Below are 23,657 nucleotides of genomic sequence, written 5' to 3'. Positions count from 1 at the left end.
CAGACAGCAGCCAACGAGAGAGAGAGAGAGACAGAAAGACACACAAACAGCGGTCAAGAGGAGAGAGAGACAGAGACAGAAAAACACACAGACAGCAGCCTAGTAATTTATAAACTGTTTGAAACAATGGTTAGCTTAATTGATAAGGAAGGCGTGACACCTACAGGAATGGTAGATGGAATCTGTCTTTCTTGATAAACAATCCAGTCTGGCTGAATGCTTAATGTATGTGGATTCTGTGCATCAACATTCCAGAGTCCGGTTGACGTCATGTCCCAGAGGCCAACAGAAAAGGCTGGACTGATAGCACCAATCTCCACTTTCTGCTTTTCATCCTCTTAACTTTCTTGCCAGGCTTTCCTGAGCATTTGTCATTTTTCTCGTCTCCTTTCTCTTTCTGTTTTCTTCAATTGATTTAGCTGCCTCTAGGCCCTCTTTTACTAAGCTGTGGTAGAGGTTTCTAAATGCTCAACACTGCTCCAATACTTTGTCCATGTACAGCTTTTTATCTTTCGCTCCCCTTGGTCTCCCCTAGGCCCCTACCTCTTATTATCCAGCCTTTCACTAACTTCCTCTTCCCCTATCCATCCAGCATCTCCCCTCTTCCATCTAGTGTCTCTCCCTCTCTCCCCAGCCTTCCATCCTTCCGCCCAATGTGTGGCGGTGGACAATAAAGCAAACAGGATGCTAGGAATTGTTTAAAAAGGGATGGTTAACAAGACTAAAGATATTATAATGCCCCTGTATCACTCCATGGTGCACCTCAATTCTGGTCTCCTTATCTCAAGAAAGATATAGCAGCACTCGAAAAGGTTCAAAGAAGAGCGACCAAGATGGTAAAGGGGATGGGACTCCTCTCGTATGAGGAAAGACTAAAACGGTGAGGGCTCTTCAGCTTGGAAAAGAGACGGCTGAGGGGAAGATAGGACTGAAGTCTAGAAAATCCTGAGTGGAATAGAACGGATGGAAGTGGATCAATTTTTCACTCCGTCAAAAATGACAAAGACTAGGGGACACTCGATGAAGTTATAGGGAAATACTTTTAAAACCAATTGGAGGAAATTTTTTTGCACTCAGAGAATAGTTAAGCTCTGGAATGCGTTGCCAGAGGTTGTGGTAAGAGCGGATAATGTAGCTGGTTTTAAGAAAGGTTTGGACATGTTCCTGGAGGAAAAGTCCATAGTCTGTTATTGAGAAAGCCATGGTAGCATGGAATATTGCTACACCTTGAGTTTTGGCCAGGTGCTGGGGACCTGGGCTCTTCTTATGTAACTGGAAGCTTTGAATTAGTAGCTTAAGTGGATAATTTGCCAATAGATGGCAACACGGAGACGGTTTAGCTGTTAAAGCTGCTCTTTCCACATCAACATTGAACGTTTTGCTCTCCTTTTTTCTAATCTTAGAGGGGGGGCCCTCCTGGCAATAGTTCCCTTCCTCTTCTGCGCCCCAGCTACAGCCCCGTTGCCCCCGAGCGACACCAGCAGCCGAGAACCCTGGAGCGCGCCAGCAGAGGGGGCGGAGCCGTCGCGGCCCCTCCTGCGGGCCCGCCCAGGTTTGTTCTGGGCGGGCCAATGAGAGGCGGCGGCGCCATTGGCCGAGGGCGGCATTGTAGCGGAAGGCAGCGCCGCAGGTGGGTGAGTTGGCCGCCCCCGATCGGGAGGAATTCCGGGTTAGTCCGGAGCAGCCTTGGGGAGGGCTGGATTTGCACCCGGAGCTGCTGGGGATTCGGATTGCAATAGGAAGGGCTGGGGCCAGGTGAGTCTAGGGAGGGCTGATCGCTTTGGAACTGGAGCCTGGATGGAAGGCAGAGCTTGCTTTGGGGGGTGGGGGGGTTGCTTATGGCTGCTGCTGCCCATCACTGCAATGATGCATAGTCACAAATCTGGAGGTGAGAGAGCGGCAGCTTCCAAAAGATCTCAACAGGATGGAGTTGGGCCAAAAGGTGGCCACTGAAATCCTAAAGCATTTAAAGATCTAATTTATGTACCCCAGAGAAAAAAGCCTGGCGGGTGGGCCTCTCATTAGATGCACTGGTAGATGGAGGGGGGGGGGGGGTTAAAGGTACAGTTTAGGGGGCGAACAACTTTTGTGCATTGGATGTGATGGTCTTAAGGTGGCCAAACAGGTTGAAAAGGTGACGGCGAAAGCTAGAAGGATGCCAGTGAGTGACACCTAGGGTGGTAGTGCCCAGCCCCCCCCCTGCTGTGCATGTCCACCCCTTTCCCGGTACCTTTTTAACTTCGGTGCTGCCCACGTCGGTTTCAGCGCTCTCTCTGACGTCACTTCAAAGGAGCGCTGAAGCCGACGCAAGCAGCAAGTTATGGCTGCTTGCGCCGAAATAAAAAAAGGTATGGGGAGGAAGGGAAGGGGGAGGAGTGGGAAGGGGTGGGCGGTGAGCAGGAGGGGTGCCAGTGCCCCAAGGAAGACTGCGCCCTGGGCACTGAAGGGTGCATAGGGAGAGGTATAGCCAGTAGGAAAAAGGAGGCATTGATGCCCCTGTAGTGAGACCTCATTTAGAATATTGTGTGCAATTCTGGAGACCCCACCCTCAAAAGGTCAGTCCAGAGGAAGGCGTGTGTGGGCTTCGTCATAAGGCTTAGGAGGACAGACTTCGAGATGTATACTTTGGAGGAAGGGCGGGAGAGAGGAGATCGGGAGACGTTTAAATACCTATGTGGCATATGTGGCCGAGTCTCAATTGAAAGGAAGCTCCGGAATAAAAAGGACATAGGATGAAGTGAAGAGGAGTAATCGAAGGCTGATAAATATGTGGAAGTGGCCCCCAGTAGAGGTGATGGAGACAGACTGCGTCTGAATTCATCATTAATATTAAAATGAGCACTTCCAGATGTTATTGGGTGATGCACAAAATGAAGCGCCAACCCTTAAGAAGAATAAGAATCAATTTATATACCGCAAGGCCATAAAGTTCTATGCGGTTTACAATAATAAAAAAAATTGCAATAAATTTAAAAAGTTAAAAGCCAATAATTAGAGACACTAAAATGATGAAAAGAGTGCATAATAAAATTTTTACGAATTAGCTGCCTAAATACTTCGAAAACAAATATGTTTTTCGATATCTGCTAAATTCCCCATAAGTGTCAGTAAGCAAAAGCAATTGTTCTAAATTCTGACCCTATAATGCTGCTTGTTATGAAAAAAGATTTGGATGATGTTTTTTTAAGTTGACATCCTCTAACCGTCGGAAAAACAAAATTCAGATGCGAGTTTCTCTTGTGTCTGTTGGTTGCAAAAGAGAAAAGCTCCCTTATATATTTGGGAGCTCAACCAAACAAAGCCTTAAAGCAGAAGCAACCAAACGTAAACTTCACCAGCGCCTCCATTGGCAGCCAAGGCAGTACTGGCAGCTCTGGAGGTGTCGGAAGCGTTGAACGGTGTGTGTTGAAAGCTATGCCAGGAGGTCTGGGGTAGAGAATTACACGGTGACAAAATTCATCACCGTCCCCGTCCCCGCGGGAAACCATCTTCATTTCATTCTTTAAGGAGAGAGGGAAGAATCAGAGTATAATTGGGCACAACCACTGACCCGCAAGCTTTGCTCTGAAGAATGCTGGTGTAGAAGGACTGAGGTTGAGATAGACACTAAAGAATGACAGTCTCTGGTATCCAGAGCAGAGATTGTGATGTCATAATGCCTCATTCCACCAGTGCCTAAGAGCCAATCACATCAGTGATGTCACAATGGCTTCATTATCCTTGGCTCCCATAAGAATCAGAGTATGAATGGCCACAACCACTGACCCGCAAGCTTTGCTCTGAAGAATGCTGGTGTAGAAGGACTGAGGTTGAAACAGACACTACAGAATGACAGTCTCTGGTATCCAGAGCAGATATTGTGATGTCATAATGCCTCATTCCACCAGTGCCTAACAGCCAATTACATCAGTGATGTCACAATGGCTTCATTATCCTTGGCTCACATAAGAATCAGAGTATGAATGGGCCCAGCTTTGCTTTGAAGAATGCTGGTGTAGAAGGACTGAGGTTGAAATAGACACTAGAAAATGACATGGGATTATTTCCTGCGGTTATCCGCGGGGTGGGAACGGTGATGAATTTTGTCACCGTGTCATTCTGTAGTCTGGGGCTTCCGACTGCATGAGAGGCGGAAATTAAAAATAAAAGTACGGGATACAAACATCTTATTTTTCTTGGACGGGGAGACACCAAAACCCCCCAAAACGTAGGTATCTTGTTATACACGTGTTTAAAAGCGCTTCTCGGGCGTGTTTTCTAAACTGTATACAAGCAGGACGGGGGCTGCCAATTGCATGAAGTTAAAAAATTTTTTTTGCATGACTTGCTGGTAATTCTCCATGCCCTCCCCCTCCCCCGACATTTATGATGTGCATCTGTGATGCGCTACAATAAGGCACGCCTATGACTTAGCATTTCCTGGCGCATGTGCACATTATGAGCTCCTTTTACATTGAGCTGGCGTTAGTTCTAGCTTCGTAGCGTGGGTTTTATCGTGCGCTAAAAACGCTATCGCAGCTTAGTAAAAGGATCCCTATGTCTTTCCATGAAGTTTCCAAGTTTCTTTATTCTTTCATATACCTTTTATCAAACTGGTTTTCAGTGGATTCAATATATAAAAAAAGTTTTACAAAGCTTAATATTAAAATAAAAGTAATGGCATAGGAAAATAATAAAGGAGGGAGGAAGACAGACTGACATGTTGGAGACAAGACGGGAGGAGGGACATGGTGAGTTAAGAAATACATCAAAATTGGAATGGAAAAAAAAGGGGTGGGAAGTGGGGGAGGAAGATACATAATGATGGGGGCTCACTTCAACTTATCTGCGCATGCGTCACTTGATTTTTCCAGTGACTCATCGGGTGGTATTTCCGCAGACCTCATCTGCAGGCAAAGTTTTTGGAGCATCACTTGTCGTTTAGAAATCGGAAAATTGACTGGCACTACGACAGCTCACAGGATTTTAACGGCAACTTTAGAGCATCGGGGACGCGGTCTTTGTTCTTTCACCCTCGTGTAAGGAAGGCACTGGGCATGATGCCCAGGGCAGCCAGTGTGTGAACTAAAAAACACGAGACAATCGCAAATGAGAGAGGAAGGGCTCGTGGATTCTGGGTTTTGCTTCAGATGGGCAGACTGGATTGGCTGTACGGTCTTTTTCAGTTGGCATTTTCTCTGAAAATAGGGGTGGCTTCGGTTAGCACATACGAGGGGCCGCTGAAAAGTTCTCAGCCCAGCCAAGAGGAGAATGATGTGGAGCCAGGAAACTTACACGTTAGTCCACAATTTTCTTGGCACTTTTTCTTTCAATGATATGAAATGAAACGAAAAGTGTGGAATAGCTTGTAAGTTTCATGGCTCCACGTCAGAGCAAAGGTCCATCAAGCCCAGTAGCCCATTCTCACGGTGGCCAATCCAGGTCACTAGTACCTGGCCAAAACCCAAGGAGTAGCAACTTTCCATGCTACTGATTCAGGACAAGCAGTGGCTTCCCCCATGTCTTTCTCAATAGCAGACTATGGACTTTTCCTCCAGGAACTTGTCCAAACTTTTCTTAAAACTAGCTACGCTATCTGCTCTTACCACAACCTCTGGCAACTATTCTCTGAGTGAAAATTTTTTCCTCCTATTGGTTTTAAAAGTATTTCCCTGTAACTTCATCGAGTGACCCCTAGTCTTTGAAATTTTTAATGGAGTAAAAAATTGATCCACTTGTATGCGTTCAACTCCACTCAGGACTTGCAGACTTCAATCGTATCTCCCCTCAGCCGGTTTTTCCCCCCCCCCCAAGCTGAAGAGCCCTATCCTTTTTAGTCATTCCTCATTCTCTTGTTGGGGGGGCTGAGAACTTTTCAGCGGCCCCTCCTACTGAAGAAGACCTGTGTTGCTCAATGCAGCTAGGTTTCACAGAGGCCAGACACCTTCTAATGTACACAGCAGCAGAGGACACTTTGACTTACTGGAACCTAAAATATTGTTAGCTGGTGGTGTGCCAGCTCTTTTCCTGTTTGCCTGGTGGGGAATAACGGCTCCATATGGGTTAGTTTTCTGCATTCCATCTCTTGTCCTCTGTGTAGGCTGACATTCAGCTTGGGGCGGGTTGGACAGGGTGGTTAGCTGCCATCAGAGGTGTGCGTGCTGAAATGAAAGGAGATTGTATAAGACCAAGTGGGGAAGTCTGGAGCCAGGAGAGAGGGGGCTGCCATCAGAATGCATGATGAAATTGGCAAGTTGTCTGTATCTTTTTTTTTTTTTTTTTCCTACTCTTGTTCAGGCCCCGTGTAAAGTCCCTTTCTGGTTGGCTATGCAAGTGAAGGTGGGGCAGGATCTTAGCAGAATGAATGAGCTCTTTGTAGCTAAATGTACTAATTTTCTTTTTAAAATTTTTGTGTTTAAGGTGATGAAGTCGCAGAGCCCAGTTTCTGGAATAAATTTCACAAGCCTTTAAATGCACCCTGAAGTAACCTAACCCAGGGTCTGCCTGTTACTTTAAATAACTCTTTGCCACGTGTCAGGAGGTGAGAGATTTCCTTTCAGAGAAGCCCTCGCTGCTCGCCCTTTTCACTGGTGCCCACGCCACCTCGGAGGGAACCTCAGCAGGACTGCAGAAGTCATCCACGATTCAGTGAAACTGCTTCAATCTTAAGGCAAAATAACTCTGCCTCCCGCGTCTGGGATTTATTCTGTGGTGCCAAAGCAAACATCTGCCGGGGATATCGATATGAATGATCTTATTTGAAATTTGACTTTTTGACTATGGCCACCTCCCCTGGCTTTCCTCTGGACTTGTGAAAACAGTAGAATGCAAGCGTGTTTGAGCACAAGCCCAAAACACAAGTAAGGAGATAGCACAGAGTCTTGTCTTCCAAGGTCTCCTGGGCAAAACCAGTGGGGAGGGGAATGTCCCTGACCCTGTAGCTCTCTTTCTTTACTGATTAACACGTCCAGTCTTTTCTCCCCACTTGGATTGTTGCTTGATGGGGATCTCTGCAGCACACACAGCATTTGGCGTCTTGTCTGGCATCCAGAGTGGAAGAGAGAACCTGGGAAGTCTGTCCCTTAAATGTAGGCACAGGTCCTTCGATTGGTATTGGCAGGGGGCGGTATGACTGAGTAGTACCGGTGTTGGAAGAAAGCACCATGTCCTTCCCAGAGCAAAGAGATGCCCCTCAGACCAATGGTCTGGTGCATCCCATTAGTGACGGCTATGAAGACATCAATGCTAACCTGCAGAATATGCAGCTGGAAAACACCGCCAAGATCCAGGAAGAGTTGACGGTGGTAGTGCTACAGTCCCGGGCAAATGCGAAGGGGCTGCAGGAGGAGGATGCTCTCCTGGAAAAAGGCAGCCAGAGTACAGAGAGCGATGATGCGGAGCAGGGGCCCGGAGCAGGGGTCCCTCTGAAGGAGACCTCCTTCTCCATTGGACTCCAGGTTCTTTTCCCCTTCCTCTTGGCCGGCTTTGGCACGGTAGCCGCTGGGATGGTTCTGGACATTGTGCAGGTAGGTGGATAAGAACATAAGACTAGCTATAGTGGTCAGACCAATGGCCAATCCAGGTCACAAGTACCTGGCAGAATCTGAAATAGTAGCAACATCCCTGGCTACTGACCCCAGAGGAAGCTGTGGCTTCTTCCATGGCTTGCTCAATAGAAGACTATGGACTTTTCCTCCAGGAACTTGTGCGAAACATTTTTTTAAACCCGGCTATGCCAAGTGCTCTTACTGCATCCTCTAGCAGCCAGTTTAAGGTTAACTGTTTTTATTTGAGTAAAAAAATATTTCCTCCTATCAGTTTTAAGTATTTCTGTGTAACTTCGAGTGTCCCCCTAGTTTTTGTACTTCTTGAGAGAGTAAAAAATTGATTCACTTTGACCCGTTCTATACCAGTCAGGATTTTGTAGACCTCTATCAGATCGTCCTCTTTTCCAAACTGAAGAGCCCTAACCTCTTTAGCCTTTCCTCCGTCCCCTTTACCATTTTGGTTGCCCACTTTGAACCTCTTCTAATTCTGCTATATCTTTTCTGAGATAGGGCGATTTGAACTTGATACTCCCTGTATCCCAATGCAGCGCCTCTGCAGATCTTCCAGTCCCATCACCCTGTTACCTATGACAGACAAATGCCAGCTGCTGGGACCTAAATACATTATATATATTTCAATTAGATAAAACATACCTATATAAAGAATACACACAAGTTGGTAATAATGACATTTCTACGTTTGCGTTTGAGTTGGGGAAGGAGGGACATTTTCAGCTTATTCGTGTTTTCAAAAAGCAGCTCGTACAATGTAACAGCTGAACGATAGAAGGCAATGAAAGTGTTTTACAATTGCGTCTCAGTCCTGAGCTGGGCTCGGACAGAGACCTTGAACATAACAGTATGGAGAAGGACAAAATGTTTGGTCTGTAGAAGCTGCTTTGCCTGTGGGAGTTACTGTGCAGACCCAGAGTGGAGGCTCGGAGAGAAATTCCTAAAAGCAACGGTTTGGGTTGTACCAAATGTTCAAATTCGATGTGGCCCTGAATACATTACAGGTCTCCCTCCATATTCGCAGGGGTTAGGTGCGCAGCCCCCTTGCGAATCCCATAAATCCACAAATAACCTCCCCTCCATTTTCACAGCAGCATTTTGAATCTCTCCCCTGCGGTCTCTAGCAAAGTCGGAGCAGGCGCAGAAGAAAGAAGGGGGCGTTTGCACAGGAGCAGCGGGATCTGAAAACCTGCCTCGTCGGTGTGTGTCGCTGAGCTGTGCAGTGGGAAAAGCAGGCAGTTTTTTCTTCTGCCTTGGTCCCCGCCACCCTCCCATCAGAAAAAGCAGTTTTTGTGCTGCCCTCCATCCCTTTCTGCAACTCGTGTTGTGCCTTCACTGCCCCCCCCCCCCCCCAGCACTTGCCCTCCATACTCACTGCCCCGCGGGAGAAACAGCTGGCTTCGTTCTCCGACACCCCAAACTCCACCCCTGGCAGGAAGAATTTCCAGTGTGTGTCTTCCTGCAGTTCAGCTCCCCACAAATACAAGAACTTAAAATATAGGAAGAGAAGGAAAAAAAAGGTTTACATGAACTTATATATAGAAGAGAAGAGTAAGGGGGGATAGAATTACATTTTAGTGAACCTTAAACTGTATGCGCTGGCAAATAGGGAGCCAATGTGCATCAATGAAAAATGGAGTTACATGGTCGAATTTCCTGGCATCATAGATTAATTTTATAGCAGTGTTTTGAACAATTTGCAGTTGTCGTTTTTCTTTTTGAGTGATATTAAGCAATCAGGGTATTGGGGGGGGGGGGGCGGGGAGTCAGGTTTTACACTTGTATTGAAAGGCTTTACTTTGGAGAGCTGAACCTTTTGGCAAAGGGAGAGGTTCTCTTTTGGGTTTGGATGGAGCGGCCTGTTCTAAGACTAGTTATCTTGTGTCATCCAGGGGAATTTGCAGGGTGCAGAATCCCAGGCAACATTCATCCAGGCCCCAATGCCACACTGGCCTTGATGATAATAATAACAAATGCATTTATGTACCGCAATACCTCATGGTTCAGTGTGGTTTACAATAAAACACAGCAAATTTACACCACAAAACACAGTACATTATATATAAAAAGAAATGATTAAGTCACAGATAAGATTTGAACAACCTTCTAAAGTCCTGGTAAGAAGAAGAATTTAAGATCAAACCACTAAACCTTTGTTCCAAAGACCTTTTATTGAGGGAGAAAAAAAATAAAGTTGTGTTTCGTGAAGAACGTCTGGTTTTTTTACTAGTTCAAAATGATCTGAAAGGTAACTTGGTATAAGACCATATAATGTTTTATAACAATTTAAAAATTATTCTGGCCTCTACCGGAAGCCAATGCAACTTTCGATAGTATGATGTTACATGTTCTGATTTTTTTTTTTTTAGATTGAAAATTAGACGCACAGCCGTATTTTGGATGATTTGCATCCTCCTAATGATGTTTTTTTTATAATAAAAACCCAGTGCTGCATCTCGGATCTGGATTTAACCCTCTAGCTTTATCTCCTGACTGAAGCCATCAGGCATCCCCTTCTTCTGTCCAGTGGTTAACCCTTTTAACCCTTTCCAGTAAATCTTGATATGGCTTTTGGCTTCCATGTTGCAGTCTCCTGCTCTTTGGAATACAGGTGGAGGCCACAAACTCCGAAGCTGGTCTTTGCTGGTAATTGTAAGCTGAGCAGATCCCGGAGTCATGTGCTGCTGGTATTCTGGATTCCCTACCAAGCCCTCTAACCTCTGCCCTTTCTGTTTTCAGCACTGGGATGTTTTCAAGGAGGTGACGGAGGTGTTTATCCTGGTGCCAGCACTGCTGGGATTGAAGGGCAACTTGGAAATGACACTGGCATCACGTCTCTCGACAGCTGTGAGTATCCTGTAGGGTGAGGAGGACTGGGGAGCCAGGTAGACGCTGGGAAAAGATACTCTCTAATGTCTGAGCGGGGGTCAAAGGGGGTGGGGGGTGGGATACTTGCTGCCCAGTCTCTCTGCTACCCCTTCTCCCTGTGTTGTCCCTCCAGTGCCCTGAACATATCTTTGTCTCTTCCCTTCCCTCTCTCCCAGGCCGCTGCAGGGAGCTGGATTCCACTCCTCCCTGAATATGGTTACTGGATGTCCAGATTCCCTGGACATGGCCTCCTTTTCAAGGACAGCTTTTCAAAACCTGGCACTTTGTCCGAATTTTGAAAACTTCCCTCAAAATCGCGACAGGAAGGGGCATGCGCGGATGACACAGGCGGAACGGGGCAGGCCTGGGGGCGTGTTCCATAGGTCTGGCTTTTCCTTTGGGAAAATCTGGTAACCCTGTCCCTGACCCCATGCATTTCCTCTAGCCAGGAAGCAGGCAGGGGGCAGCACTTCTGTTAAGGACCCTTAATGACCTCACTTTGTAGATTTGCGCTTCTATCAGTGCCTCAAAGGTGAGGGAGGAAAGAGTGGGGCCACAGTGGCACACCCTCCTCCTCCCTGGCCCATCCCCTACGATGGCAGCAATTCACTGTCTGTACCATTCCAGCTTGAACGCTCCCATGTGTAGCCTGCCAAGGGGTCCGTAGTACTGCTGCCTGGACTGGGCTGTAATAGGCTTTGCCTCCTGCAGCTGGTTTTAACCATTAATCTGGGGATTAACTGATCTTGCTGCAGAATGTGGAACGCACCACAGTTTTTTTGTTTGGAAAAGGTTGGGTAAACAGAAGGCTGGGGAGTTTCTCTCTCCTGTGCCATTGAAGAAGTAGCTAAACTGGCCTGCTGAGGCAGAAGTAGTGTGTGCTGGGGGTTTTGTCCCTTGAAGCTTGTGAGCAGGATTTGTGTTTAACGTTTGTTTGAAAAGCTCCTTTCTTGCTTTTCCGGCCAGTCTAAGCAATGACCTGCAGAGCAGCTCCTGGGGGTAGCGGAAAGCATTTGGAGGAAAACAATGCATCCTGAGAGGCAGAGACTTGCAAAACAATGAGCAGCTTTCAAATGGCCCATTTACCCCCAGTGGGTTTAAGTTTGAGAGGAAGCCCTTGTGTTTTCCATATAGTAGCTTTGCAGGCTAGCCCCCTGCTCTGAGATGGGTGTGGGTGCATATCGCATGGAAATACACACATGCATCGCAGCACTGCCCGGGCTATGCGTGGGCCTATGTGTGTGCCTGCTTTTTAATATTTATACCTGCACACAGACCTGACACTACCAGATCTGCCCAAAAAACTCAAACTATCTTTCCCCTCGTTAAAAGGCGTCATGTATGCAGGTAAATTAGGGAATTCCCTTTTCTTCAAATTCACTGAGCTTTGGAACAACCTCCCTGTCCCGCTGCGGAACCTAGGCTCATTCCAATTATTCCGAAAGCATCTGAAAACCTGGCTTTTCTCCAAAACGTAAAGCTATCTATTTAAAATGTAAAGCTAGCTATCCTCTTCATAACCTCTAATTTCTTATTGTGTCCTTCCCTCATTTATTGAATTACAATGGTACCTTGGATTACGAGCATAATCCGTTCCAGGAGCATGCTCGTAATCCAAAATGCTCGTTTATCAAAGCGAGTTTCCCCATAGGAAATAATGGAAACTCGCTTTGATAGCATCCACTATCTCCTCCTCTCCCTATTGGCTAAGGCTCTTAACATTTGCATCTCCTCTTCCTATTGGCTAAGGCTCTTTACACCTGCATTGTGAGGTCATAGAGCTTTATGGTTAAAGAAACATAGAAAAAAGAAAAAACTCGGGAGAAAATCCAATTAAAATATTGAATTCACAAAAAACCAAAATAATAAAAAATCAAATTCAATAAACAACACAAATAATAACATATATATAACCTATATTGAGTGCTCAGTTTAAAACACCATAAAAACACAGCATCAATGCTCATTAGTGGTGTTCAGACCAGACATCATTGCACCCACCTGCCTGCCCAAATTGATATCTATAGAAAAGATCTTTCTCCTCTACCAGTTCTTTGGTCCTCTGTTTGGACCTTGTTGTTTGTCTTGACTGCTTTCTTAATAAAAATTATTTACAAAAAGAAAAGATCTTATATGATGTAATATAGATGTTATACTTAGCTTGAAGGGTTATACTGAACATTCACCCTCCAAGTCAGGGGTGAAGTGAAAGTCTGGTATAGCGAGTTCAATAGAAAAACGGTAATCCTGGTCCTTTTCAAAAAAAATTTCCAAGTGTCTCTCAATTCCAAAGTGCTCCAAAAAACAAAAAGTGTCCGTGAAAACCTCTCAAATGCTCAAACCCAAAATACTCATTTCCGCTCTACACCGATCGTGTTTCACATATCTTGCTTCATCAGGAGGAGAAATGAGGATGAAATAAACTAAATAAATATAAACCAAAAAGGAAAACAAAAAGAATTAATAAAAATATATATCAATGACAACCTATGATTAATTAAACTATCTGTTTTATCCCTAACAAATATATACGATAGGTTAAAAAAACAATATCAATAACTTTAGAAAATAACTTTTTTTTTTTTAAATATATTTTATTGAGCAAATCAAGAAAAAACACAGAACACAACAAAAGGCAGCCGTGCCAAAAGAGCAATCATACACCACGGCAAACCCTAAGTACAAGGCATCAACTAAGAATACAACAGTCACACAGTGCCATAAAGAATCAAGTGCTCAGAAAAGATTTTACAAATATCACCCCAAAGATACCCAACCTACCCACCCAGCCCCCCCCCTCCCATGTGGATGGCACAACAAGAAGAAAGATGTCAGAAAAAACACAGGTATGTATGAGTGAGTGAGGAAACAAGCAACAAGCGTCAGAATGCAGAATAGAAGAGAAAGAAAGAGGTGCAGTCCCCCATATCCTATGAGTTAAGCCGTAAACTCCTAGAACGGTGCGGCAAAGCCGTCCAATAAGCCTCCCAAATCTGGAAACGATCCCAACTACGGGGAACCCTACCGGACACAGCTCCAGCAAGGCCAATTCAAAGAGTGAATGTTGCCATTGTACCATAGAAAATAACTTTTAAAATTACCCTCAGAGCTCCAGATAGAGGGATCTGAAACCAGTAATCGTGATGTTCACGCTTGAAAACAGTTTCCTGAGTAAGACGGAGAGCTGAGCAGCTGTTTCGTGTTATTCAGTTATTTGAGCAAGCTGATTGGTTTAATGCCTAAACGGATTGACGTCAGTATATACGTCTCTCCGTCTTACTCAGGAAATTGTTACTGGTTTCAGATCCCTCTATCTGGAGCTCCGAGGGTAATTTTAAAAGTGGTTACAATCAAATCCCATCTCCTTGGAAATGAGGTTAGAGACGGCTTCTGTTTATAGAAAACAAGTGGATGATTGATTTGATTCACCTGCTCTTGGCCTTACTGAGAAGTTTGTATTTCCCTAACCAGGCTAACATCGGACAGATGGACACGGCCAAAGAGCAGTGGACAATGATCACTGGGAACATGGCCCTCATCCAGGTGAGTCCTGAACCTGAACTGTTACTATGAGTCCAGCATTTGCCAATCCTTCCCTTTTTTTCCCTAACGATCTTAAGCCTTTTTTTTTTTTTTTCTAGTCTATATTTATCTTTTTAGATTAACTGTTATTGTATACCGCTAAGTCAATGTTTGATTTGCGGGATATCAAATTATAATGAACTTGAAACTTGAATGGGAAGATTTGGCATCACATATTATTGAACGGGGAAGTTCTTAGTTAGTTCCAAGGAGCCCAGAACGGGTTACATGGTTAATATAGTCTCTCTCTTCCTGCTGTCCATCCATCCATCCAGGTTCAAGCCACAGTGGTGGGATTCCTGGCTTCCATTGCTGCGGTGGTATTTGGCTGGATCCCAGACGGACACTTCAACATGAGTCATGCGGTTCTCCTGTGTGCCAGCAGCATGGCCACCGCCTTCATTGCATCACTTGTGCTAGGTAAGGCGGCAGCGTGCCCACAGGCCAGTTTGGGGAGTGGGAGATGTGACTCTATTTCTCCTGCCCCGCTCAGCTCCTCTTTCTACCCCAGCCCAAGAGAAGGCTTAGCGTGGCCTAGAGATTCTATCACTGGCCATAAGTTTGGAATTGAGAACTCTCGGGGATGCAGCGGCATAGCCTTGAAGTACAGTCTGTGCATTCACCAATTCTCCTCCAGGGGACAGGCAAGTCCTTCTGCGGTTGGGAAGTGTCCAACATTGGCACCCCGACATAATAGCCCTTGATGTTTCTTCTCTGTCCGTGTTTGCCATTCATCTTCTGTGCTGTCCAGCATCTCTCCTCTCTTAGAGGTCCTTTTACTAAGGTGTGCTAAATGAAAAAACACCCATAGGGTACCTTTACCACCCCTTTACCAGCATTTCCCTGTCTCTCTGACAACAAAATAGTCCACTCTCTCTTCCTTTCCTTTCCTTTCCTCTCCTCCTGCACCCTAGGTCCAGCATGTGCCACTCTATCCCTTGCTCTGGCATAACTTCTCTCTCCATCTGTGGATCCAGCATCTCCTCCTCTGTTCCATGTTCACCCCCCCCCCCAAACCTGGTCTCTTCCCTCCTCCAGTCTGCCTAAGATTGGCTCCGAGTAACTATCTCAGCTCACAGCAGCAGCAACATGAGTGAAAGAGTCGGGGGCTTTATTTTCGGGAGGTTTTTTTTTTGGTTGGGGCTATTTGACCTGGTACCACCAACATCTTAGTATGACTCGGCTGACACAGCTTCACACCCACATGGATATTAAAACTAGGTCTTTCCTTCATCTCTGGAGAGAGGCTTGATGGAGGCCAAGGCTAAATGGTCTAGTATGGCAGCTGAGGCTGAGCCCACAGCTTGAATATCCACAGGTGTGCGTGAGATTAAGCTTCGACTCGTGAGCACTGCATGTGAACGCTATACTGTATTTATGCACGGATCTCCCACGTGGGAGGGAGACTCTTTGTGGGTCTGAGCTTGTGAAAGTGGCCTGCTTGACGTGCTCTTTGCCGTACCATAATTAGCTCTTCAAACCGGGGATCCTGTCAGAGCAGCTGAAATCTCTCTCCTGCCTCTTGTTAACTGCAAAACCTCCAAATCAAAACATTCCAGATCTTCGATTCGTAAATCACCAGCCTTGGCTGTGAAAGATGTGCAGAATTGGAGGTGAATTGATTTGGGAGCTGTGCCCTGAGGGACGGCACACCGATAGCAGTCTCCAGGCAGATGGGTTAGAATTTCCTTGTGGAGACGGAGCAGTGCTGCAGATGAATTCTGGTATTTGTATTTAAAAAAAAAAAAATCCTGTTCTTGCTCTGTAGGTATGATCATGGTTGGGGTCATCATCGGGTCCCGGAAGATTGGAATAAACCCAGATAATGTAGCCACACCGATTGCCGCGAGCCTAGGAGATCTTCTTACTCTGGCTCTGCTCTCGGGCATCAGCTGGGGGCTGTATGAGGAGCTCAGTAAGTTCTGCGTATTACGGAAGGCACCTGGCTTGGTGTTTGCGTACTTTCAAACCAATTGATTGTCCTTCTCGCCCACTACAGAGAGCAATGTTTACGTGAACCCACTGGTGTGTGCCTTTTTTGTGGTGCTTCTGCCTTTTTGGATCATCGTTGCAAAGCGAAACCCAGCGACACAGGAAGTGCTATACTCGGGGTGGGAGCCAGTCATCATCGCCATGGCGATAAGCAGGTAGAGACTGTTGTACTGCCCTAACTATAGGCGGGTCATGGTTTCAAACTAGTAGAAATGTGGAAAAGTGCTTCCTCCACCCCCACCCCCCTCCATTTCACACATGAGAATGGCACAGTCAGGTTTGGAAGATCTTGCATGCAAATAAAAAAGAGATTAAATGTTGGTTCTGGTATTTGAATGTTGCATTTTACCAGCCTGGTGACTGACATTGTTAGACCAGAGCACAAATCTTTCTTTGCAACATAGCGGGGTTTTAGTGCCATATTTATTCTGCCTATCTGCAGATTACTCCCACGCCAGCTTTTGTTTTGACTTTGTCCTATGTGAGTAGGGATTTGGAGTGGAATTTATTAGGATTTGTCTACAGCGTTTTGAGATTTTCCACTAAAAATAGAATTTCACCCTAACCTCACAAATCCCACTTTGCGTGGCAACCCCTCCCCTGGGTCCTTTTTAAAGCTCCAAATTATTCAATAAAGCAGATTTGATCTTATGTAGACAAGGATTCTAGGTCCTAAAGAAACACTTGTTAGACAATATCCTTGTAGGGAAATTCTATATTTTTTAAAGTGATTAAAAATTGAATTCAAAAGTTTTGTTTTTCTTTCTTGCAGTGCTGGGGGACTGATATTAGATAAAACAGTTTCCAATCCCAATTTTGCTGGGATGGCTGTCTTCACACCGGTAATTAATGGTAAGATCCCTCCTAAGGTTTTTCAAGCAGATTTCAGCTGTGATATTGGGGCTGGATTTGTGCTTTTGGGATGTGGTTGAAGAATGGGGAGCTGGACATCAAAGCATTAAGACTTGGGTCACTGCTGTCTCCTTCAGCTCTCTCTCCCCTTGTCCTTTGCTCTACACATGGTAGACGTGGGACTGGTGGGTGAGGGACTATTGACTCAAAGTTGGGTGAAAAATAAATGAGGGTGGTTATTGGTTTTTTTTTTTCTTTATTTAATCTCTTCACATCTGTGTAATGCTTGGAATGCAGAAACAAGGTCTAAAGGCTGCTTTCTCTTCATTCTTGTAGGTGTTGGGGGAAATCTGGTGGCAGTCCAGGCCAGTCGGATCTCCACGTACTTGCATATGCTGGGAGTGCCAGGGGAGGGGACAGAGGCCCCCCCGTGCAAGTGCCCGAGTCCCTGCAGCACTTTCTTCAGTTCTGGTATGGGACTGACCTCTCTCAATAGGCCAGACATAGCCACGAGATTAGATTGCAGCGGAAGAGCCAACCTTGGGATTTTGGCTTGAAGTCTCATGCTTGAGAACCTAGTACAGATTAAATGGGATCTGCGAGAGGAGAAAGTGTGGCTCAATTGCCTCCTCCCATGACAGGAGGAAGGAGGCAGATGTCCCTGACCTATAAGCACAAGGGGCCTTTCTGATGGAGGCTCTTTGACTTGGATATTGGATAGGTGGACATAGGACAAGTCCAAGGATTTGAGGGGGGTGGGGGAGGCAGCCTCTGTTCCGTTCCTCAGAACAGTGTTGGGTTCAGAGGGAAGACCTGAAACTGATACACACTTGTTCTTTTTTTTGCCAGATGTGAATTCGCGGTCTACACGGGTGCTGTTCCTCTTGGTAGTTCCAGGACATCTGGTTTTCCTGTATACCATCAGTTCCATGCAGGGGGGGCATACCACCCTCACCCTCATCTTCATTGTTTTCTACATGACTGCTGCGCTGCTGCAGGTGAGAGGCCTGGCACCCTCTATCTTTTGGGGGGGCCTCCACTCTTCTCCACAGTCCTGCACCGAACTTGGTAATTGGCGCCCTGCGGGCAGACAGGACATGTAACAACCCAGGTTCCCCTCAGACAGCCAGGCTGCTTGGGAAGGGGCAGAACTAGATGACTGGCCTTTTCATGATGTATTAGTTTACGTTACTCTATTTTAGCTTTGCATTCTGATTTGGCAGTACTGCCACAGTATGTTTTCATTTTTAACAATTGAAGTTGCATGTTTTAATAATTGTTTTACTTTTAATATATAATCTTAGACTGGACGTAGATAGTGTGTTCTATGAAACTGTATCATGTGCTGAACTCTCTCAATATTTTTCCTGTTGTGAACCACCCAGAACTATTGGTTGGGCGGTAGACAAGAAAATAAATTATTATTATCAAATCAGCCTCAGGAAAATGGTGAAGCTCCAGCACAAGAAAGAGCCCCCATGCCCCCTCTCCTCCTTCTTTTCCCCTGCCCGGTATGCTGGGCCTGGCACTATGAAAGTACCGAGTGCTGTGCGGACCAGCACTTTACAGGGCCCAGGTAGTGCTCAGTACTTAAATAGCGCCTTGCCCAGCTCAGGAGGGAGGTTGGGCAACAGCAACAGCAGGAGGCCATGGGTGTGGGATTGGGGAGATACTGTGGACACCTGAGGGGGGATGTTGAGCCTTGAACTGCCCTGGGGTGGGGTGGCTCAGCTGAAGATTCACATAAAGCATCATGTTTGAGCTGGAAGCTGCTGAGACAAAATGTGTCACATTATTATTACTGGTCCCTCATCTGTGTCCTGTAGGACTTCATAAAAATCTTACCAAATTACAGGTTAACTGCCCTTTTTGAAGAGGTTCCCTAAGAAGCAGTATACAGTAGCTCAATTGCCTCCTCCCAGTTACAGTAGCTGTAACAGGACAGTTTATTAGAGAAGAAAAAGATCTTACTTCCTTTAAAAAGTCTTTAAAAACCTATCTGTTTAAAGACACTTAACATTTGATCTCTAGATCTCCGACCATATGCTTTAGGTCCTTAACTTTTTACCCTCCCTCTCGTCTTTTTCCTTTTTGTTTATTCTCTCTAACAAAGAATTGTAACTTTTCCCCTCTACTCTCCACGACTCATGTTTGTCTTAAATTTGTAAGTTTGATGTTATTGTGTCTGTTTTCACACCTATGTTTTTAGGAAATTGTACATCGCTTAGCAAATTGAATAAGCGATTCATCAAATATTAATAAAAACTTGAAACTTTGAACAAGTACCGTGCAGACAAGCTAAGACAAGATGACTATACAGAGTAAACATAAAAATTGAACTAACAAAGCAGCCCAAAAATGCCAGATACAAGCACTCACCCCCTCAGCTCTTTCTGTGGAGGACCCCTGTAGTTACACACCTAGAAACAACTAAGCCCTAATCTGCGGACAGTCAAATCATTTAGTTTGATCCTATGGACGCTGGGAAAAGTTGACAACACTGAGACTCTGAGTAAAAGAAAAATTTACTTCAATATCTGCAGTCCCTGCACCAGTCCCTCTGTCCCCTATCACCTGTAAAACCAGTTTAAAAAAAATCTAAACCTTTTCTATGCGTCTCAGTCAGAGGAGCGTTGAAGTGATTGAGTCACATTTTCAGGAGAGTTCATAAGTAAATCTGAGCCACTTCTTGGCCAAGTCTGGCCATCAAATTCTAGACCCCCAACTATTACAATAAACACATTGAAAGAACTTTAGTACAGTTTAATTATGTCCCAACTCCAGCTGCGTTTTCAGAACCATTTACCTAAATCCTGCATCACCTCTTCAGACATTGTCGTCTTCAACTTAGCCCCAGACCTTTCTCAATAGCTGCTCAAGGAGAGTTGCATTCAGGTCTAGTGGATGTTTCCCTGCCCCCAGGGGGCTCATAATTTAAGGATCCGTTATGCAAAGCAATTTAGCCAGCCACTGATCGGTTAAATCGTTTGGTCAGGGCTAATCGCTAATATTCTGCGCCACTTAATTGGCTCAGGACTGGTGAATATTGCAGCTATCGACGAACACAGAGACTGATATTGTGGGGGTTGTGGGGGCATTCAGGGAGCAGTGTTGGCACTTGGCTGCTTAAGTGTTGATATTCAGCACTTTAATGCACTAACCCTGGCCATTTTAAGTCTGTCCTACCCTCTTGCACTACCCCATGGTCACTTAAGTGCTGAATACTGGCTTAAGTGGCTCTGTGTTAGCGGCTTAAAAAATGTCCAGATATCACTATGCAACTTTTTATTTTTTTTGTTCCTGGGTAATAAGTGTTCTTTCTTAATTGCCTATGCCACAGAAGTATAGAAAATGACTATTATTTCCCTCAAACTTTGCTTTTATGAACAGGACATTGATATTTTGAAACTTATCTTTTTTTGCAGAACATTCCAGATTGATTTCAAGCTGCAATCACATATCTAGACAGTCCTTCATCCATTGCCCCAGTGCCACATCACCCTGTGTTCCCCCAGAGAGAGAGTTTACAATATCAGTGGTGAAGCTGATGAGAGAAACTCATACTATCCAAATCAAAAAAAGACTTCAATGACTTGATCAGAGATCTTGGTCTACCTAAGGCAGTTTTTGACGTCTAGGCTCAAGCAGTAGAACCCGTTGGCTGGAAGTATGCAAGTCGCAGATCAGAGGAAGTGGCACCGAGCTTTCTCCACCTTCGCCCATGAAGATGGGCTCTGCTGCTGCCTCAATGTGACCAGTCTGTTTGAGGCAACTGGCATTACCTGTAACCCGAAAGGGTGGCGTCTCTTCATTGACAGCCTATCCAGGAACATCAAAGCTATGCTGCTCCATAACGGGAACAAGTTACCGTCTCAACTTAGTGCACTTCACAGAAGATTACAACAGCAATGAGTATGGCTGGGAGGTCATTGGAGACTCCTAATGGGTCTCCAAGGCAGTTTTTACCAAGTTTCCCTGCTATCTCTGCCTTTGGGTCACAGGCACACTACCAAAAGTGGGACTGGCCACAGCAGACCGAGTTCTCTGTGAGGAGAAACAACGTCAAATGGGAACTACTGGTGGGCTCCAGGAAGGTGCTGATACCACCACATCAAATTGGGCCTAATGAAACAATTTGTCGGCACTCTAGATAAGGAGTCGACAGCTTCAAGGAGATTCAAGACATCTTCCCTAATCTATCTGAGGCAAAGGTCAAAACTGGTGTCTTCGTTGGACCATAGATAAAGAAGATCGTGGAGTGCAAGGAATTTCCTAAGAAGCTAACCAGAAAGGAGAAAGTGGCTTGGAACAGCTTGTCGCAGTGTTTCAGGGCAACCACAAGGCCGAAAACTGTGTGGAGTTGGTTGAGAATTACAGTAAAATGGGCTGTAAGATGTCTTTCATTTTGAGACATTCAAGAAGAACATAGGAGAATACTTAGAGGATTAAGGTGAGCGCTTCCACCAGGATCTACTTAACTTCAAAACGCCGCTACCAAGGACGATATAATGAGGACATGATGGGCAACTACATCTGGGGGCTGATTCATGAAAGTGACTTACCAATAGAATTGCAAATCTCAAAAAACTACTCACTTCTATATCTTCTGTGGTCATTTATGTATAACTTCAATATAAATACGTGTTAATTGTTATCGCGGATAGCATAGCTAGTTTTAAGAAAGGTTTGGACAAATTCCTGGAGGAAAAGTCTATAGTCTGTTATTAAGACATGGAGGAAGCCTCTGCTAGCCCTGGATCGGTAGCATCGGGCTACTGGGCTTGATGGACCATTGGTCTGACCCAGTAGAGCTATTCTTATACATTGCTTTTTATGATGTTATAAGAATGAAAAGATGAAAATTCAGTGTGTTCACATTTTAAATAGGTGAATTGGCAAAATGTGACACTCCTGGTCACAAAATCAACATTTTATGGATATAACAATACATTTTCTATACTTTTTTGGCATGAGCAATTAGGAAATTACACTTGCTGCCCAGGAACAAAAATCATGTTACATAGTATATTCAAATCCGAAGGCCACACAGGTCCCGGCTTTGAATGTCTGGGATTAACACCATCGGTGGTAAGCAAAACGCTGACTGCCAACAGCTGAATGTTGGTCTCTTAAGTCAACGAAGGGTTAAATGATGCCTAAGCTCACAAGGAGTAGGGTTTGAACCGGACTTCCCTACTTGTGAGCCCAGGGCTATAACTACTAGGCTGCTTCTCCATTCCAACTTTAACCTTCATTTGAGAGGGGGGAGAGTGTTAGTTGAGAACATTGATGTCCGCCCCCTGTAATCCCACCTCCAGGATCTCTGATCTGAGAAATGCTTTTTCTCCTTGTGGTTTGTGTTCCAGGTGTTGATCCTTCTCTACATCTCTGACTGGATGGTGCACTGGATGTGGGCGCGGGGAATGAATCCAGACAACTTTGCCATCCCATACTTAACAGCACTGGGGGACCTGCTGGGCACAGGGCTCCTGGCACTCAGCTTCCACATCCTGTGGCTCATCGGTGATCGGGACACTGACGTTGGTGATTAATGGAGCCCTGACACCGGGATTTTCTCATTATCTTCAATGGAGTTTGTGGGGCTGCAAGTTGAAAAGACAGGTTGGTTACAGTAATTTATTTAGAAAGCACAGGGAAGGCGGTAAGACAGAATCACTAAAGTGCAATTTGTAGCGACTGAACCTTATCTCCTGAGCAGTGTCTAGAAAATGATACTGAAATCGGGACTTGGGATCTGTCTCTGTGTATGCAGATGATTCCCAAGCCTCCATCTTATGAGTATCTGTATTTAAAGGGCTTTGTTACTGGCAGCTTTGTCTTCGAGGAACAATACTGCCTGACTCTGGGTCTTGTTATCGCTCACTTGGCCTTGTGTCCTTTGCCTGCAATTTCTAAATGTGTTTTACCTAAACACTTTGCCTGTTTACTGGATCCTGCTCCAATTTCATTTGGAAGCTGTTGTCCAACTAAAAAAAAAATAAAAAATCCATAAGTACAGTACTCCCATTTGCTCATGGACAGTGCCAAGCCATCTTTTCTTGCAAATACACATTAACCCACTTCTTGAAACTTCCAAAATTTGTATTAGACAAGTGACTTCAACTTCAGGCAATTCAGTTAAGGAAATTTACTCTCCCTTTGACAAAATTGCACAAGAGGTTTTTAGTGCCGGCCGGTGCCTCCAACCCTCGTAGAACTCTATGACCGTTGGAGCAGCCGGCGCTAAAAAGCTCTTGCACGATTTTGTAAAAAAGGGGGGGTTAGTAATTCCGATCAATGGGCCTGAATTTAGGCACTGCGTCGTTTCAAGGGCCCCTGTGACAGTACTTGCCTCTCCTGCATCTGAATGGTGACGCCCTCCTTTTGATTGTTAACATTATAACACTAGTTCATCCCTGATCTGTTTCTGGAATTTGCGTCAGGGAGCTGCCTGAGCCAATTAAAATGAACTATGAAATATGAACGGAAAACTTAGAGCTGGCTTTGAAGGTTCACTTGTTTTCCTCCCCTCCTGCACAAATCTTGCACTGAACTGCATGTGTGCGTTCATTTCCACTGTGATAAATAAGTTTATTCTGCACCGTCACAGTTAGAAGGCTGAAAACCGAAAGAATTTACAATTATGTCTTATGAAGAGTAATTATTTATACTTGTTATGAATTAATAATGTTGACCTACACTGAAATCTATATTTGGTAAAATAAAAAGGATGTTTGTTTAAATTACTTGTGCACTTGTTTTTCTTTGCCTGTGTTTAAGAGTTTGATTTTATTCCATTTATATCCTACAAATCTAATGTTCCTA

The 23,657-nt window shown here is 45.1% G+C and overlaps 1 protein-coding gene across 4 annotated transcripts; it reads left to right on the top strand.

The window, feature by feature from the left end:
- Window positions 1–1,572: 1,572 nt before the first annotated feature.
- SLC41A1 (solute carrier family 41 member 1) lies at window positions 1,573–23,575 on the top strand. Of its 4 annotated transcripts, none has more exons than XM_033918752.1 (11): window positions 1,573–1,630; window positions 6,400–7,505; window positions 10,278–10,385; window positions 13,878–13,949; window positions 14,264–14,408; window positions 15,757–15,903; window positions 15,988–16,135; window positions 16,753–16,832; window positions 17,169–17,303; window positions 17,682–17,830; window positions 22,199–23,575. In XM_033918752.1, exons 2-11 carry the CDS (start codon window positions 7,143–7,145, stop codon window positions 22,382–22,384), a joined length of 1,533 nt encoding a protein of 510 aa, XP_033774643.1. In that variant the 5' UTR covers window positions 1,573–1,630; window positions 6,400–7,142; the 3' UTR covers window positions 22,385–23,575. The 4 variants fall into 4 exon arrangements, with proteins under 4 accessions (XP_033774643.1, XP_033774645.1, XP_033774644.1 ...); XM_033918750.1 differs by having other exon boundaries at window positions 1,624–1,755; XM_033918754.1 differs by lacking the exon at window positions 6,400–7,505 and having other exon boundaries at window positions 1,612–1,630.
- Window positions 23,576–23,657: the final 82 nt, after the last annotated feature.

This window comes from Geotrypetes seraphini, chromosome 13 (genome assembly GCF_902459505.1).
Source record: "Geotrypetes seraphini chromosome 13, aGeoSer1.1, whole genome shotgun sequence".
In the NCBI taxonomy this organism is placed as follows: Eukaryota; Metazoa; Chordata; class Amphibia; order Gymnophiona; family Dermophiidae; genus Geotrypetes; species Geotrypetes seraphini.
The sequence above is the reverse complement of the archived record's forward strand: the minus strand, read 5'-3'. Positions and strand labels throughout refer to the sequence as shown.

Coding starts and splice junctions, on each gene's coding strand:
- SLC41A1 (XM_033918752.1), top strand. CDS start 7,143: ATGTCCTTCCCAGAGCAAAGAGATGCCCCTCAGACCAATGGTCTGGTG. Junction 16,833..17,168: donor CTTCACACCGGTAATTAATG/GTAAGATCCCTC, acceptor TCATTCTTGTAG/GTGTTGGGGGAAATCTGGTG. Junction 17,831..22,198: donor TGACTGCTGCGCTGCTGCAG/GTGAGAGGCCTG, acceptor TTTGTGTTCCAG/GTGTTGATCCTTCTCTACAT.